The 17,990-nt window shown below is 47.2% G+C and overlaps 1 protein-coding gene across 1 annotated transcript in view; it reads left to right on the forward strand.

The window, feature by feature from the left end:
- Window positions 1-17,990, forward strand: part of CDH20 (cadherin 20) — a 182,685-nt gene that overhangs the window by 118,455 nt on the left and 46,240 nt on the right. Inside the window, exon 2 of the mRNA XM_037156434.2 lies at window positions 16,403-16,798. Within this exon, the coding sequence (XP_037012329.2) occupies window positions 16,553-16,798 (246 nt within the window). The 5' untranslated portion in view covers window positions 16,403-16,552. The remainder of the gene's footprint in view (window positions 1-16,402; window positions 16,799-17,990) is intronic.

A 17,990-nucleotide genomic window follows, 5' to 3' on the forward strand; every position in this document is an offset into this window, starting at 1 on the left:
GTGTGGGGAGGGCACGGCACGGTCAGCCTGGAGCTCGTGGGACAGCGCCTCACCTTCGCTGTACGCCACATACCCCATGACTGCTGTCTGTGCCACGAGTGGGCACCGGCTACATCCAGTCTATTTCCACGCTGTGTTGTCACTGGTCACAAAGGGCCTTGTTCTCCCATTCCCTCCATTTTCCAACGGAAAAAGGGGAGGATCAGCCAAGCCTGAGCTCGATTTGTCCTGGCAATTATTGCAAAGTTCCCGCCCGTGAGGACGGCCCTGCCCCCTGTGTGCAATGGTGCACAGCAGCCAGGGTCCCCACAAAAGGGGGCCCTGCTTCTCTCCGAGTGTGCGCAGCAGTGTCCGCCAGCCGGATGCCTGCCAGTTCGCATCTTAATGGGAAAAAGAGAGACAAGAACCTGGGGGCGGGGAAGCGGAGTGAAAGATCATCAAGTGACAGGAGACAGCAAAACGCCAACTTTGGGAAGAGAAAGAGAAGACACCACTCTGACCACAGAACAGTAAATCACTGATACAATGTAGATATGTATGTTTCAGTAGTATCCGGCAGGATTATGCTTTTATTACAGACAAAGGATATTTTTCTCTATCTCTCCCCCTCTCTCTCCCCCTCTCCACCCCGCTCTTCACTAAAGTACAGCTTCACATTAATTTAACCAAATGAAACTATTAGGATGAAATACCACTGAGATGCAGTCTGAAGTACAATTCCTGTGAAATAACTTTATTTAAAAATCAAAGTACTAATCAAAAGGTAAAAAATATATATATTACATTATGATGAAAAAGAGGTCATTTAAGAAAAGGCTGAAATGACACTTCTTTTTGAAATGGTGTATGGAGGCTTTTACAGCACTGGGGGGAAAAGTGACTTTTTCTTAGATTTGTCCTTATTCTCTGCTTATGAAGAGAAGTAAAATGTTTGAAGAAAAGGTCACTTTTAATTCTAGGCCATGGCACATGTTCCTCTCTGAGGCCGAATACCCTCATCGTCCCCCCTTTCAACTGTATCTAATGACAACTGTCCTACCTGCCTGATGCTCCCGTCTGCCCGGAAAACAGCCGACCAGAAGTAATGTCAGGGTCACGTCTGAGACATACCAGAAGTCATTTCTCCCAGCAAAGTCACCTATTTCAAAGGATACGTAATGGAGTAAACAGAGGGAAATTCAGTTAATTTTAAAATCTGTTTTTAGTTGCTTCTCTTCAGTCATCATGGAAATGGGGGAGGGGGATGATGGATTCTGTAACAACACGCATCTTTCCACCACAGCGAAGGGCTAATAGATGAGTCCTTACAGATCATTCCTCTAGCCTTATGGAACTCCAGATACAGCAACAAAAAGCAAGTTTAAGATCTACCACGCACTATAAAATTGTAGGGAAAAGCGAACTACAATCCCCAGTGAAATTGCCTCTTATGGCAATTAAGAGCCCGTTTGTGGAGCATTAACGGCCTCCAGCAAACTCAGCAAACCCTTGCCTGGCTGCCGGTAATGACAGATTTCTTAGGGAGTATTATTTAATTAACAATAATGTGACAGATTGGCTCGGCTGAGATACAGCCTTTACTTCCTGGAAACACTGAGCAATGGTAAGTGGAAAAGGCGTGCAATTTGTTAGCCTTCTCATTATGTTGTTTCTGAAATACATACGTAGCTCATATTTACTTGCCACTAGATATTTTCAGCTGCCAACATGTCCAAAGAACTTGAGCTCTCACTATACACCGGGGCTAATAGTCCTTTGCGGTTTGATCCTGTTAAGAAATCCCCCAGGGCCTCCAATGTTCAGGGACAGCATTCTTTGTCCTTCTCCCCTCTAGACAAGGGCAACCGCCAGCCCCCCTTCCCTGTGTACGCCAGCTCCCTCCCACCCCCATACATCATTCTCTGCTAATCACCCAACATAAGTGACGCTGCCGTTTGTTCTCACTCCCTTTCCAAATAGCTTTAGGTTGCATCAGCAACTCGGTGGCTGGCTGGGTCTCATCTCCCCTCAAGAGAGGCATTCTGACCCCATGGCACAGGCGGAGTGGGAAGAAAAGCCTTAGCCGCCCGGTACAGACTTCTCCCCTCAGAGTTCCTGGACTCAATTCCCCACACCCAGCTCCTTTAGAGCTGATTATAATTTAGAAACCAGTTTCCGACTGGCAAAGGGAAGGCCACTTTCGGTTGTCCTGGCACCCAGGGGGAGCTGGCAGCATGAAGTAAACTCCACAGCTAAAGCGACGAGCTCAGGAAAACGCAAAAATAGTGTGCTCCACGGAACAAGAGGAAAAGTAAGTTACAGAACTTTTCTTGCTGTCTGCTATTTCTATGACATATATTCACAAAATTTGGTTTTAAGCTGGCCAGTGGCACAGAAAAACTGTCTTAGGCAGTGACTGTGTTGACTAAGTTCCTCTGGGAGCCAAGACAGCAATTTTAAATTCTGATTGGGTGGCTGTTAATTGTCGTCACCGGTGTGCATTAAAATTCCTGCCAACTGAAGATCTCTGTCTCAGAAACGAACAATCAGTGCGGAACATGGTTACCAAACAAAACAAATTTCTGTTCCTGGCTTCTGAAGACAGGTCTGAGGCCACAACCAGTTCAGTTTGCGCTTCCGTCTGCCAGCAGATCGGGGTGGAGTGTGCGTGGGGCACGAGCATCCACAGTGGATTGGGACTGACTGTAGGAGCTGAAGATTTTTCTCTTCGATTCTTCTGAATCCAAAGTAGCTTTCACTCAAATAATATCAAAGGCATCTGATTGAACACATCTCCCAGCGGGGATTTATCAGAGGGCACGCTTCATTACGTAGAGTATAATCAGACCAATATAATATGGCATCGGCCAGTGAATGTCTTGTTTTGAAACAACTTGTGGAAATAGATTTTATCCCTTTCTTTAATTCTAATATGATGCTATTAACCAATTCCATTATTTAAATTGACTATTAACACTAGAATCAGTTTGATTTATCAGAATGTATTTCCCATTAATAAGGCTTTCTTTTTAGCCTCCTTCTTTAACCATCATTTACTTCATTTGCAAAATCTTTTTCCTTAATATGGATTAAAATAGGTGAACTGGTTCCTGTTAAAACCCTTCATAGCCTTATAAGAACAAAAACTTGCAGAGTTTATATGAATTTCTTTTCATAAATCTTTACAGGAAAGATGAAATTATAGGAGGGATTATATGGGAGAGAAATAATAAATTAAATTTTGCAAGAGATACAGAAGAGCATTTTCCATCCCACAGCAAACCAACCCCTTTACCAAGAGGAAAAAGAAACGTGCAGGGTGGAGCTGCCGGTGCAGTTCGGACCAGCAGCACCCGAACGGCTCCGTGGCACCGCCCAGGGCACCGAGTGCCAGACGGGGGAGGGGCGCCTGTGTGAATGCGGGGGGGGCGCACTCTTTCCCCCCAACAGACCTGGCTACCGCATCTCACCACCAGTGTTACCCGAGATCCATGAGCAGGTCATTCAAAACTTCTCTTTTCTTTCACTGATACTTAACAGCGAGTGAAAGCAGAAAGAGCCAGAACCAAGCGTCGTCATCCCCGTCAGCGGCACTGTAGGGTGGGACACTAGTCTTTTCAGTGTGTGCTTGCAAAGTCAGCACTCTTCCTGGGCAAGTACGAGAGAAATGTTGGAAATGGGTACTGTGAGGTAAAGTCAGCGTTTGAAAGTACCATGATTTGCAGGATTTTTAAAAGGCCCGAGGCCCCTCTGGTTGATCCCCACCTTTGGCAGTGGGAACTTCCTCCCCTGCAGGCGATCTCCTGCTCCATCTTCAGCCTGAGCCCCCAAAGGCAGGAGAGTACTTAAATCCCCATCAGCAACCTGTCTGGTTTATCAGCTTCACTGTCAGAACATCCCTCCCAGTTCACACCTCTCCTGCTACTGAGAAAGGCCCCGTGCCCTGCCCCCGATTCCTAGCAGACACCCATCTTCAGTGAAGACAGATTGTTAAAATCTGATGTCATTATTAAGCTGCGCCTTGACCCTTTCCAGGAGCCTTAAAGAGTCCTTTCCGTGCCTCAGCCACTACAGCTTTCGTCTTTAGGGTCCTGTGGATGCCTCTGTGCCCGCTCCACACTTCGGTCCTCACCCCCAGGAACTGCCACTGCTCCGGTGAGGAGCCCAGGCCCCCCGGGGGGTTCCTCAGACGCCTCCGCTGCTAACACTGCCAGACAGGAGCTACGATTCTCTTGAAATGAGAAAAGTATATTACCAAATCACTGTTCGCTTTTATTTAATGTGATCCTATTCCAACCTTTATTAAATCCCTGCTCGGTGCCGACCCTGTCCTAATTCCAGAGATTCAGAGGGAACAGTCACTGTCCTGAGAGAATTCACAAGCAAGTGGGGAGGGCAGACCACGTGGGCTCTGCGGGCCTAAGGGCCAGAGTGGCAGGGGGACTCAGAAGTCAAGCCTGGTCACTACTAGTAAGTGCTTCCTGGGAAAGAGACTGCTAAGCAAAGAGCCTGGGAAAGGCACTCATGTTTGAGTGTGTATGAAGGTCTTAGAACAGAGCAGCTGTGCTTTATTTTGATGGACAGAAAAATGTGTGGGGAGCAGGGACAGAGAAGGCTGGACCCGTAAGCAGGAGCCAGATCTGTGGGGCCTGAAGGGCCTTGTCAAGGAGTTTAGATGTTATCAGTTAAGAAGTGGGGAGCCATCAAAGACCTCATAGCAGGTGAGTGGCCTGGTGAGATCCCTCTGGCTGATAAGAGGGGAACAGGTTAGAACAAGGACACCAGTCAGGAAGCTGCTACCGTGTGAGGTGAATGTATGAAATTTAAAAGACCAGAACTCTGGTTAAGGGAAGAGGAATGGAGAGAAAGATGGATTTGAGAAAGACTTGGAAGGTATAACTAGTTAAATTTGACAGATCTAAGTAACCATATATGGGTAGGGGTTAGGGGACGGAAGGAATCTTAGTGTACACTGACTTCTGGATTTCTATGGGCCCTTGTTCCCCAGGCTACAGTAAGCAGAGCAAGAGACCCAACCAAAACAACACAAAAAACACACAAAGGAGCCAAACCGGAAGCTGTCCCCTATGACCCACAACTCTTATGTTTGTTCAATGAGTTCCCACTTCCAAATGCGACTGCATTTTACTTTACTCATTACTGCTCTGTTTACATTCTAATACTTCTCCAAAGAGCCAGGTGTGTAAAGCCAAGACACATCTTTACCAACATCACTTCAATTTGTTCCATTACAGTAAAATCTTAATGCTTAGTGATCTTGACTTTAGATATCCTGAAAATTATAAACAATCAATGAACACGTGATACAGAGCTTACTCCTATAAAATATTACTTACCATCCACTGCACTAAAGTTGAACATGACCCATTAGTAACGACTCTCCAGTCACTCAGTACTAAATACAGTTCTGCATATACAGCTCACACAGGACTCCCATCTGTAGATACACCATCTCTATCACAGCAGAAACGAGAAGTGCGCCACTCAGATAGGACTTGTTCTATACGTGCTTTTTAAAACAAACAATAGCCACTTCTCCCATCCCTTTCTAAATACAAAACTTGCTTGTGATCCTGGACAGCTTATCTGCCCTTTGCTCTCGTGAGGTTACGAAAGTTCCTCCCCACTGAACTCAGCCGGCTTGCCTGACATTCCAGGTGTGGCGGGTTGTACTTCCTAAAGACGGCCACAACGACATTACTCATCCCACAGGCTCTCCTGGAGCCCGGCCACTCCCCTCGTGCGTGTGACCTTGTGAGGGGCTCATAAGAACAGAGCAGCAGGAGAGAAGCTGGGGAAATGCTGAGGCTGGGTCACAGAAAGGACCGTACAAAGTGAGGCAGCTTGTGTTTTGAGAACCGGAGCCTTCACCCTGCAGCCCTGACCTCACACGCCACGCTGTACCCGTCCAACAGCCGCCATGGAGCCCAGTGGGCCCATGCAGAAATCACACGCAAAGGCACAAAACCAGACCGTGTGGCAGGACAGACCCGCCCCAGCAGCCCCGGCCTGCACTGCACCACTGCCTTCGGGGTCTGGCACCATCTGACGGCAAATGCCCGAGACACACCGCTCCGGAACCACCCAGTCAAGGCGCACCAAGTTTCCGACGCACAGAAACTAAGAGAATGGCTGCCGTTTTAAGCTACTATCATTTGAGGGGAATTGTTTCCTAGCAGTAGCTGGCCAGAAAACAGGAATTAGTGTCCGAATGATCCAGTACAAGGTCAAATGAGGAAGGACTGGTGGACCGGGTTTTCCACTCCTCAGTGCGGGAGGCGACATTTGTGCCCCTGACCAGGCCTCTGTGCGGTTGGTGATCCTGACGCCACAACTACATGGGACTCGGATGAGTCTGAAACGACTGAAAGGCCCTGGATTCAGAGCGGCTCCTACTCCTGGTCACCTGCAGGACCCACGGCAGCTCCACTTTGCTTGGAAGGACCTGGTCTGGGACCAATCCGTCTTGGGCTATTTGGGAATCTCCTTTCCCTAAATCCCTGTTAACATGACGGAACTTCCCAAGGAAGAACACAAACTTAAGTACATAGTCAGTGATTCTGCCACAGGCTAACTGGACCAGGCTTTGGTGGGGGGAGGGAAGCAGGGGGGCTCTGTTTAGGGTCCCAGTTAAGACCACCTCACACACTTAGCTAGAGAGCCATCAGGGAATTAAAACAGTCCAGAGAAATGAGGACAGTGAACCTTCTTTGCCCCACGATGCCCCACAGATCAGAAAAACCACTGTCACACATTATGGCTGGGCATGCTCTGGTGGGGAGGCCAAGAGACAGCAGTACCCAGACGAAAACACGGAGACTCGGACGTGCAGACAACGTCAGCTACGATTACCTCCTACGGGGCAGCTGGGATCTGTATGCTCGCGGCATCAGTCCGGGATCAGCTGATCCTCACGCAGCGCAGCCCTCTGCTTCGGTGCATTCCGGGGCAGCTCTGGAGCGGACTTCCCACTCTGAGAACTGTAAAGCGGCTACGTTCTGTTCTCCGACTCAGAGGGGTGTGGCAACGGCTTAGACAAGGAGATGGGCTCTCATCGTGTGAGGGCACAGAGGGTTGTGTGACCTTGGGCATGAACATTCTCTTTTCAGGTTTTTATCTGGATCACTAATGATTTTACAGAATATTTTTAACTAAGCAAACTAAGCGGACATCTAAAACAGGAGCGGAGCCACAGAAATGGAGATCACATGGAGGGTTAGCAACAGGGGAGTGGGAGGAGGAGAAGGGGGGGAAGGTACAGAGAATAAGTAGCATAGACGGTGGGAAAAAAATAGACAGGGGGAGGGCAAGAGTAGTGTGGGAAATGTAGAAGCTAAAGAACTAATGACAAATGGACATGAACTAAAGGGGGGGAATGTGGGCGGTAGGGGGTGTGCAAGACGGAGGGGAATGAAGGGGGAGGGGACAACTGTAATGGAATAATCAATAAAATACATTATAAAAAAAAGGTATGAATACCCATGATTCCAATGTAAGAGCTAGGTAAAAGAACAGTATCTTGGGTCAAAAGTCCCCAGCTGAGTGACATTCCGCTCACTGTCACCAAATCCGCCCTGGTCGGCCAGCATCAGCGCACCTGCGCAGCACGGGTGCTCGGCAGCAGGGAGGGGGCTCTCGGGAAAAGAAAGGAGCTCACGGGCTTTTTTGTGTGTTTTTTAAATTTAATCTTCATTGTATTTTTTTCCGTTATTACTTAGTCCCCTTGTACCCCCCTCCCACTATCAATTGCCACATATTCATGAATCTATTCACTTTTTGGAGATATATCCCTCCACCCCACTCGCCTCCCTTGCTATCAGCTGCTCTCCATCTATGAATCTGTCTCTGTTCTGCTGGGATTCCACATATGAGTGAAATCATAGAGTATTTGTCTTTCTCTGACTGGCTCATTTCACTTAGCATAATGTTCTCCAGGTCCATCCACACTGCTGCAAAGGGTAAAAAATTCTCCTTTTCTATGGCCAAGTAGAACTCCATTGTGTACATGACCCCTAGTTGTTCTATCCACTCAGATGGACACCTGGGCTGCTTCCGTATCTTGGCGATTGTGAACAACTGAACACAGGGGTGCTGATGTTCTTTTGAACTAGTGTTTTGGATTCCTTTAGATATATTCCCAGAAACAGAACTGCTGGGTCAAAAGGCAGATCCACTCTGAGGTACCCCTACACTCTCCTCCACAGCGGCTGCACCAGTCTGCATTCCCACCAACAGTGCAAAAGCCTTCCCCTTCCTCCACATCTTCGCCAGCACTCGTGTTGATGTGTTTGATTTGTTTAATGTATGGATGCCAGCCATTCTGACAGATGTGAAGTGATATGTGACTGTGGTTTTAATTTGCATCTCTCTGATGATCAGTGACACTGAGCATCTTTCCACATGTCTATTGGCCATCTGTATGTCCTTGCTGGAGAAGTATCTATTCAGGTCCTTTACCCATTTCTTAATTGGATTTTTTTTTTATGTTGACTTTTTTAAGTACTTTATAAATTTTGGATAACTCCTTATCAGATGTATTATCAAATATGTTCTCCCATTCTGTGGGCTGTTTTTTTTATTTTGCTGATGTTTTCCTTTGCTGTGCAAAAACTTTTAGTTTGATGTAGCCTCATTTATTATTTTTCTTTTGTTTCCCTTGCCTGGTGAGGCACCTCCACTAAAAAAATTCTATGAGCTAAAAATAAAAAAATTCTATGGGCAATATCTGAGATTTTGCTGCCTTTGCTTTTTCTAGGATTGTTATGGTTTCAGGTCTAACATTTAAGTCTTTGATCCACTTTGAATTTATTCTTGTGTGGGGTATAAGGAGGTTGTCTAGTTTCATTTTTCTGCACGTATCTGTCCAATTTTCCCAACACCACTTATTGAATAAACTATCTTTAGCCCACTGTACGTGCTTGCTTCCTCTGTCAAATATTAATTGACTACAAAGGTGTGGATTTATTTCTGGGCTCTCTATTCTATTCTATTGATTTATATGTCTGTTTTTATGCCAGTACCAGACTGTTTTGATTACGATGGCCTGCCTAAACCTCCTTTGGAGTTTTGGACTAAAAAGAGAAAGTTCTTGCCTCACTTCTTTTAATAATCAGCCATAGAAAAATTAATTTTTTATCCTAAGTCTAAAACCAAATGTATTATCTTGCCTCTAACTAATGCCTCCTCCCAACCTCCTGCTATAACCTAAGAACAGAAGTTTTCTTGCCATTGTTTCACCACCCACCCCCGCAGTCCCCTTCCTTCTAACCCAAGGGTGTCAAACTCATTTTAACTGGGGGCCACATCAGCCTCGAGGTTGCCTTCAAAGGGCTGAATGTAATTTTAGGACTGCATAAATGTAACTACTCCTTAATGGTTAAGGGAGAGCTCAGCGCTGCTGCCAGGCAGAAAATCAAGGTGCTGGGCCAATAAGACAAGCTGGAGGTCCGGATTCGGCCCGCGGGTCTGTGTTTGCCGCCTGTGTTCTACTCCGTCTGTTTTGTAAGTGAGGGGAGAGTCTGCCTCCTCAAGAGCTCAGACCTCTCATCAATCTTTTCCACCCCTGAGACCCTAGTTGAAGTTCTCCTCACCGGTTTTCCCTGGACTCTCAACTGATTCCCCCGCCCCCTCTCCAGCAGCAGGACTAAAAAGATTTAACCAGTTATGTTTGGGGCTCAAAAGCATTGAATTGCTTGCTATGAACAACTAAATACATTCAGAACACTGCCCAAAGCAGAGCAGTCCTGCACTGCCCAGAGCTCCTAGCAGGTGTGGCCTGCATCTCCGATTACTCTCCTGAACGGACCCCCTTCTCCCAGACGGGCCCTTTCCGACCTACATCGGCACCTCGGCACTCGCAGTTTCTTCCACTTAAAACGCTCTCCTCACTATCCTTCAAGGTCTGGTTCCTATGCTACCTTAAACCTTTTCCTCTTGATAGAAATCCTTTCTCCCTCTTCTGAACTGGCCTAGCATTTGTTGTCAGGGGTCTTGCGCCCTTTATCATAAACAGATCTGTGTTACAGTCAGTCATGTGTGAAGTACATGCTGTGGAGTCGCTCCTGATAAAGAAACCCAGTCCATCCACTCCCCTGTTCCGTGGCGTTTGCCCATAGCCGCGGTGTAAACACTCACACCCCAGCTGATTCGTAGGGGTTGGGAAGAGATGTGCGAATCAGGTCTCAGGAGAGCTGGAAGGAGCCCGGCCAGCAGACTCCTCTTAGTTTGTTTCTTTGTAAAATGGGGAAAGAATAGCTTTTCATGGAATTCTTATGAAGATTAAGTGACAAAGTAAAGAAATTACTTAACATCGCCTGGCATAGAGGAAGCACCCATCCTATGGCTTCTGCTGTGACTGTCGGTCCTCCTGCGGCTGCTCCAGCAGGACCCCCACTGCTAGTACTGGTGTTGCGCCCGCGCCCGCTCCTAACTCCCATGTCTACACTAGTGTCAGCGCTAGCATCTCCCCTCTAAACTGTACACTCCCCGGAGGAGGGAAAGGGAACGAACATCATGAAGCACCCACTATTTTCAAACACCTTGCCACAAGCTCCAGAGACATCCTCTCACTTAACTCTGAGATCGCCTTGCGAGTTTACCTCCGCTTTGTAGACGTCGGACTGGGACGGAAGCCGTGTACGTCCCTTGCTCAGGACTGCGAGGGTGGGAAGAGGTAGGGGCTGGAAGTGCAATTCAGTTTCATCCGGCTTCACAGACCATTCTTTGATTAAATGTAGTCGGTACTCAAATAACTATCAAATTAATAAACTGAGTCTTTATTTTATATAGCGAATGTTTTCCCAAAACTCTTTTTCCTATCGATTAATCTTTACGATCCAGGGAAGGCTACAGGATCGTTTGGCCTCCCTGAAGTTCTGTATGAAGGCAAAGTTATAAGAGGAAATGCTGAGTAGCAATTATTTGCAAGTTCTTATCAAAGAAAAACTTTAGCCAAAATTGTACATTTAAAATATATTCTTTTTAAAAATGAACAAGCACACATTTAACGCTATTATAAATGTCACTTAAACTAGAAACAGTGAGCACGTGAGACAATTCTGAAAATCTAAATTGATCGTTCCTGTCTAACCATAGCCATGAAACAGCCCATGGACTGAACTACACGTCCATTCGCTTTGATTACAAGTGAGACAAAAGGAAGGGTAAAGTAGGTCAAAAACTTCCTGACTCCTTCAGGATTTAAACATTCACTAAGTTCATGTGACAGATCAGTAACAATCTGTTAATATCTTTCGTCCTTGGGCGATATGGAAAGAAAGACAGGGCACCCTCAATCAGAAAAAATGACCAAAATGAGAATGAAAACAAAGAGGAACGGGGCGTGAACTCCAGAGAAGGGCTTTCTGAAGCGGAAATTCCTTCATTGAGACCTGAGCTGGGGAATTTACACCCAGAGGCTGGGCACACACCTAGGACACACACGCAGGCTTTGAACGGGGCTGACCAGGTTCTCCACAGTCAGCTCTCCACTGCGAGACTCAAGCTTCCTTCTACTTCTTGTTCTACCGCTCGGACCCGCACACAGCACCTCTCCTAATATAAACCAGACGTCTTTCCTGAACTCGCCCTCTCAACCACATCAGCCCCACCGTTCCCTTTTTCAGTCTCACAGAAAGCTCTCTGTCTCACAAACCAGCGTGGCCGTGGGGCACAAAGGAGAGCAGAGGCGCGTGGAGGGAAGGGCAGGTTTCGGAGGCTGAGGACGGCTCCGGTGAACACTGCGAGAGCTGGACCCGTGGGCTCGGGACTTCCGCAGCTCTGGGGGAACCTGGAGTTCACAGCAGTATAAACAATCAAAATTAGAATAAACAAGAATGATGGCCAACTTGTCCAAGAAATCTCCATGGAAATTAGGTATTCTTTGTGTTTTCTGTTCAATTGAAAAAGAAGACAATACCCTAATTCCTACACTCCAGTCACACCATCAACTTATTTACAGCTTCTCGGAAGGGTGGGGGGAAGGACTCATGACCACAGTAAATGCAAACACTGATTTTAAGACACATCCCATGCCAGAGATGTTGACTCTGGGAAGGGGGACCAAGTCACGAGGCAGGTGGGGTGTGGAGGAAGAGGGTGGGAGCGAGAGCACAGCCCAAATGCAGGAGGATCTGGTCCCTGGACAACCTCTTCTCACTCTGCTGAGCGTTGGCTGCCTCCATGGAGGGGTGGCTTTGAGTAGGCTGGGAGTTCACGGCCATGAAAGAGGGATGAAACGTCTACTCGTGGTGTGGGAGGGCTGCGGCTGATGAAACAGACGGCGAGTCAGAGACGGCTCTCGTGTTTCAGCACACAAAACCGCACCACGCACCCTCTGCAGACGGATCCCCCGGGGCAGGCTCCAGGCAGGTGCACAGACGTACACACCCAGGCTCAGGGTGTTGGAAGTTTGTTTATGGGAGCACTGGAAATACTTTTTTATGGCATTTTACCATGGAAATTTTACTGTCTGTGAACTGTACATATTCAAAGCTACCTATGAACTTTCCACTCCACTTTATACCCACACCACCTGATTTGTTCTCTGCAGGTTCTGTACTCTGTCCAGGGGCGTCCAACCTTTCAGCATCTCTGGGCCACACTGGGAGAAGAAGAGTTCATCAAATCCACTGTGGCATGTAACCACACACACAAAAATCTCCTAATGTTTTAAGTAAAAATGTACAATTTTGTGTTGGGCCACATTCCTAGCCACCTGGGCCGCATGCAGCCCACGGGCCGTGGGTTGGACACCCCTGCAAGAACTTTGGCTCTTAAGTGAATGTGCGTATTTGCATTGCTCAAGAGAAATCCGTGACTGGGAGACAGGCTAACGCTGTGGCGCTGAGTTGTGTTCTGACCGAGCGCCTTCGCACCTCGTGGTCCACCGCCACGCTGCACTGCATATCTGCAACCTTCACAAAGTTCCACTGTTCTTTTGAAGGGCATGTTTGGGGCTCTTTCTATAAGTAAAAGTGATAGCTTAAGAAGTTCAGCTGCCTAAAACCACGACACCACTCCCTACATGTATCTGTGAGAAGGGATGAGGCCCCATGAGAAAATTAACACCCACCCACATCATAGGGAGTCACCAGCAGAGGCGACTGATGCTTTGCTTCTGCGGAGATGTCGTTTGAGTTTCCCAAGTAGTACTTCCATTAACCATGAAAAGCTCAAGAAAACCGGGATAATGAAGAGAGAAATCAGAAGGAGACTATAAAAGCCCAGTGCATTTCAATAAGAAAGCAGTAACCATCCCTTCCCCCTGCTTTAAATTTCACAACGAATTCAAGTAACAAAATAAACAATCCACTGAGAGCACACTTTATGTACAACTTTAATTTCTTCCTACTGTGTTCATTACCAAGCTATTTGCTTTTCTTTAGGCAGGAGGAGGGGGAAACTTTTAAAAGACTCATTTAACGGAGAAGTCAATTTCCCCTAATGCAGTCTCCATGTGGCACATGCGGTCCTCGAAGCAGATCTACTACACAAACAGGCACGTACTGGCCTCTTCTTTCATAAGAACAACAGAAATTAGCTCACTTCCATCACTACTCTTATCCTGCAGGGGAAAACATGACTATGAGAACCGTATTATTTATAATAATTGCAAACTGGTTAGTGTTTCCGATTTTCACTTGTATAGAAACAGCTCTAATTATGCATAGAATAATGTAACTACTGTATAATCCAGATTTTACTTTCTAAAAAGTTAGGCAGGAAGTATTTCTCATGCACTCTGCCATGAGACAGCAGGGATTACGTGTTTCTATCAACAGTAGCTACCAAGCTACGTACCACAGAGTTTCCAGGCACTGCAGGCTTTGGGGTTTGTTAAAGGGGACATGACAGGGGAACACGGGCCACCAGAGCTTTCACGGAGTCACCAAGGGCTCCGCAGTCCTAACCACCCAGAAGCCACCTCTGTGCGTGCTCAGTGAGGGGAGAACACGAGGGCTTTGCACTGGTGTGTAGCAGGCACAGCAGACAGGGGAGAGAGGTGGAACCTGAGGGGACGATCCGCACCCAAGGCTCATCACAAAGATTCTAAAGATTCCAAAGATAGCCTGCCCCCGCCCCCAGCTCTTCAGATGACACCTACAGGTACAGACGGGGCTCTTTCGGGCAAGAGTGCACGTCCACCTTGTACAAGATGGACTTACAACCCCTCGACATTTCATCAAAACTCATTCGGCCCATAAAATCTAGCCAGTGGCAGCAAGATAAGGGACGTCTGCACACTGCATCCACTCACGTGCACCTGTGCACATCGAACACTAAGCAAGATGCTAAAGCTGGCCAGAAAAAGTAATTAAAATAATAGAAAATAATTCTTGTGCAGAATGCCCAATAGAACTTATCACAGATGTAAAGGTCTATGAAATAACATACATACATTAAGCCCTTTCCAAATTCTGGTCCAATAAAAAGCACCCAGAAGACATGTTTCAGATTTAGCTTCATCATTTCCATGTACAACCTGAGTCAGTTCTCCTTATGTGACTGCTCAAATGGCCGTGGGCTGTCATTTTCAGAGCACCATCACCTACATGATCGCAGCAGACCCTCTCGGCAGTCCTATGAGGCAGGTAGAGAAGGAGCGGCCCTGGTTAACACGTGAGAAACAGAGGTTCACCAGAGTAAACCAGTGAGAGGTAACGAGGACAGACTGGGAGCTCAGGTGACTGACTCCTACGTCGGGTGCTCTCTGGGGAAATTGCAGACAGGCTCGTCTCTCCCAACAAAGGGAAGAGTCCCTTTATGCTTACCAAGCACAGGATTCTGGCAACGGCTTTTTTTTTTTTTGCAATGTCATTTAGCCATCATATATGTCCCTGAAACAGCATAACCATTCCTCACCAATCTTTACCAGTCATTCATCTCCGGGATTACAGTTGCTTCTTCGAGACGTCTCGCCTTAGGGATCAGAGAACATGACCTGGGTTTCTACTGGTCCAGAGAGAAAGGGCCACTAATACTTGGTGACCTGCCCTCTGGCATACCACTGTTCTTTATTAACAGACACGTCGCCCTAAATAAGGCACGTTGGCTTGCTTTTACTGGACAGCCACTCCGCCTTAGAGCACAACTCACCAGCGGCACAGCCTCCCATTCCGTTCCAGACCTTCCAAGGTCTCCCCCTCCGCTTCTCCCTCTTTGTCAGTTCTCCCTCAAGTGACTCCTTACGTGGACGTGAAATGGGATTGTATGAACGATTATGAGACACCTTTTCATCCTCTTGTTCATGTCAATACTGAGCATCTGAGGGGAAAGCTAAAGTGAGTTCTGACAGTGCCAGGGGGTAACTGCGCCAGCGCCGAGGCACTCACTCCAAACCACCTGCAGGAGTGGAGCACTGTGGGTGCGTGGGCCTCAGACCCCCGAGGACACGCATCTGTTCTGGAAGACAAGGGCAGACCTCCACGTAACAGTGAAAATACTAGGCCCACAGAAGACAGTCTGACTGTTCTCGACAGAGTGATTTAACTGCTATGCCAGCCAAGGAAAAGGCTGATGAGGTCACGGCCCAGGGGTGAGGTCCCCAGCTAATCCGACTTCACAGAACCAAAGAAGTCTGACTGATGACACCTGTCCCCAGGGCAGAAGTCCACATCCCTCTGACTCAATGAGTCTTTCAGATCAGGGGCAACAACTCTGTAGGCTAGACTCTTAGCGCCCACGCAGCATGTGACTAACAGCATTTCAGAGTCTGGACAATGATACAATGATTAACTGGCCATTCAGACCCCAGAAAGGTCACACCAGCAGCCTGTCACTGCTTCAGAGCCACAGCGGCAGAGTGTGAAACGTGAATCCCACTGTGAGCTCAGAGAACGGTTCCAGTCAGAGAGGTGCTCCATGGCTGCTCATAAATGAAGTCCAAGGCTCCTAATATTGTCAATCATGTGCAGTAGGCACAAGGTAACTGTCAGTGGCAAAAAGATAGTTAGATTTTGCTTTTAGTTTTTTCATGAGCCAAGAAAAGCGGTTGGGTTAATGAAAATATTAGTTATTAGCTGTAAATTTTGGAAATGAATGCCACTTCTAAGAGTTTAGAGGGCTGCCTGATCGTAAATATTTCAAAGTGCACACTGTTAATTCAAGCCAGTCAATAATATAGCATAACCCTTCAGTTACACTACCAATGAGAAGAAATTTATTGACTAATTTTATCCTACTGAACTCCATGTCCAAAGGTTTGGGATGGATTATAGCAAGAAAAACGGCCTTGTTTTTATCAAAATATTATTTATTTCTCAAGCATTTCTAAAGCAATACCACATTAAGAGTCTTTAATCTGTTGAGTAGAGAACGGACTACTGACATTTCTTGAAAACTCGCTACAAGCCCGCGGGAAAGAATCTGACATCTTTACATTGTGTTTTCCTTAACTTGACAGGCAGTCAGCTTCCAGCACATGGACTTGAACTGGGATCTCATTTGGGAAGCATAAGTATCCAATCAACCTCGCTATTTTTTCATTTGGAAAATACTCACGTTCCAGTGGCTCACCATCCTGTGCTTCACTTTCCGAAAGCCTGGCAACCCCATGTGGACTCCTGGTAGAATGAGCAATGCAAAGAGCTGGCTTGGACTTGGCATGTCCTTGTACTTCTGGGGACTGATGGACCTTACGACCACTGTTCTCTCCAGCACACCAACACCACCAGGCAAATTAGAGGCGCTCCTGTCAGACAAGCCACAGTCACACCTGCGGACAAAGAGGAGCTGGGTTTGGAACCAGTTTTTTGTTCTGGAAGAGTACACTGGAACAGACCCTCTGTATGTCGGCAAGGTAAGAACCACCAAAGAGAAAGAAAAAATTATCAGGATGTTAAATACTGAAATTGACTAAGAACTGTGAAAACTCACCTAGTCCGTGTCTGTAGCCTAAGAACAACTTGAACTAGTGCTGCGTTACTTGGTGCCTAGCTGACCTTGATTTTTGCTTTGTCAGGTGACCAGTCAGAAAGGAAAGACTTCTCTCCACGCTCAGGCCTCTGTACTGAGCAGGGGTGGCCTGGGGGGAGGGACGAGGAATGGGATTTGGGAGGGGAAGCCTGGGACCCTGCCAAACCATTCAAGTCACAGAAGAGGAAGCAGCAGCCTTGGGAATGACAGGGTGAGGAAGGAAGAAACCTGGGAACACAAAGAGGGCAGCAGAAGGCCTTTTGCTTCCTACCCACCCCAGAGCATCCCACAGGCACTGTCTGCGGCCCAAATTTAATGGTGGGGGGGGGTACAGAATGAAACATACTTCAGTTCAGAATATCCTAGTATGTGCTTTACACTAAAGGATAGCTGGAGATAATCAATGAGCATATTTATCAACTTTATACTCAAATCCCCTTGATATATCTATCATTTCATTTTTAATCCAGGCTTTCTCCTATGTTTACATTATCTGGTTGTTAATCAGAGACTATTTTGTGAAAGCAACCAAGTGGAGAGGAGATGGAAAACAAAGAACTAATTAGAAAATAAATAATTCATTCCGATGATAACTTGAACACTTACTTAGCACAGAGGCTGAGAACATGGGTTTCGCGGTCACACACGTAGGTTCGAACCCTTCTCTGCCCATTCCTCCCGCAGGACTTTGGCCAGGTCCCTAAGCCCCATCAGCCTCTGTTGCTTTAATGTCTGATGGGAGAGTACGAGGATGACAACTTCTCGAGAGCTGTCTACATAAACTCTTCCCTCCTCTCCCACTCACTTCTTAGCCCAGTTATCTGATTCCGCGCCCCCACCGCTGTACTAAAGCTGTGTTTCCATGTGCCTAAGGACACCCCCAACCACGGCCAGCGCTGCACTCCACGGAACCGCCCGACAGAGGCCGACCGGCCGACAGAGGCCTTGCACGCTGCTGACCAGCAGCCCCTCCTCCTTGACTCACACTCCTCTCTCGGCTTCGAGGCCTTCACCACAACCATCTCTCCTCCTCCCTCTTAGCCTCCTTGCCGGTCCTCTCCTGCTCCCTGGCCCCG

Source organism: Artibeus jamaicensis, unplaced genomic scaffold, assembly GCF_021234435.1.
Source record: "Artibeus jamaicensis isolate MK-2021 breed Jamaican fruit bat unplaced genomic scaffold, CSHL_Jam_final contig_354, whole genome shotgun sequence".
Taxonomy (NCBI): Eukaryota; Metazoa; Chordata; class Mammalia; order Chiroptera; family Phyllostomidae; genus Artibeus; species Artibeus jamaicensis.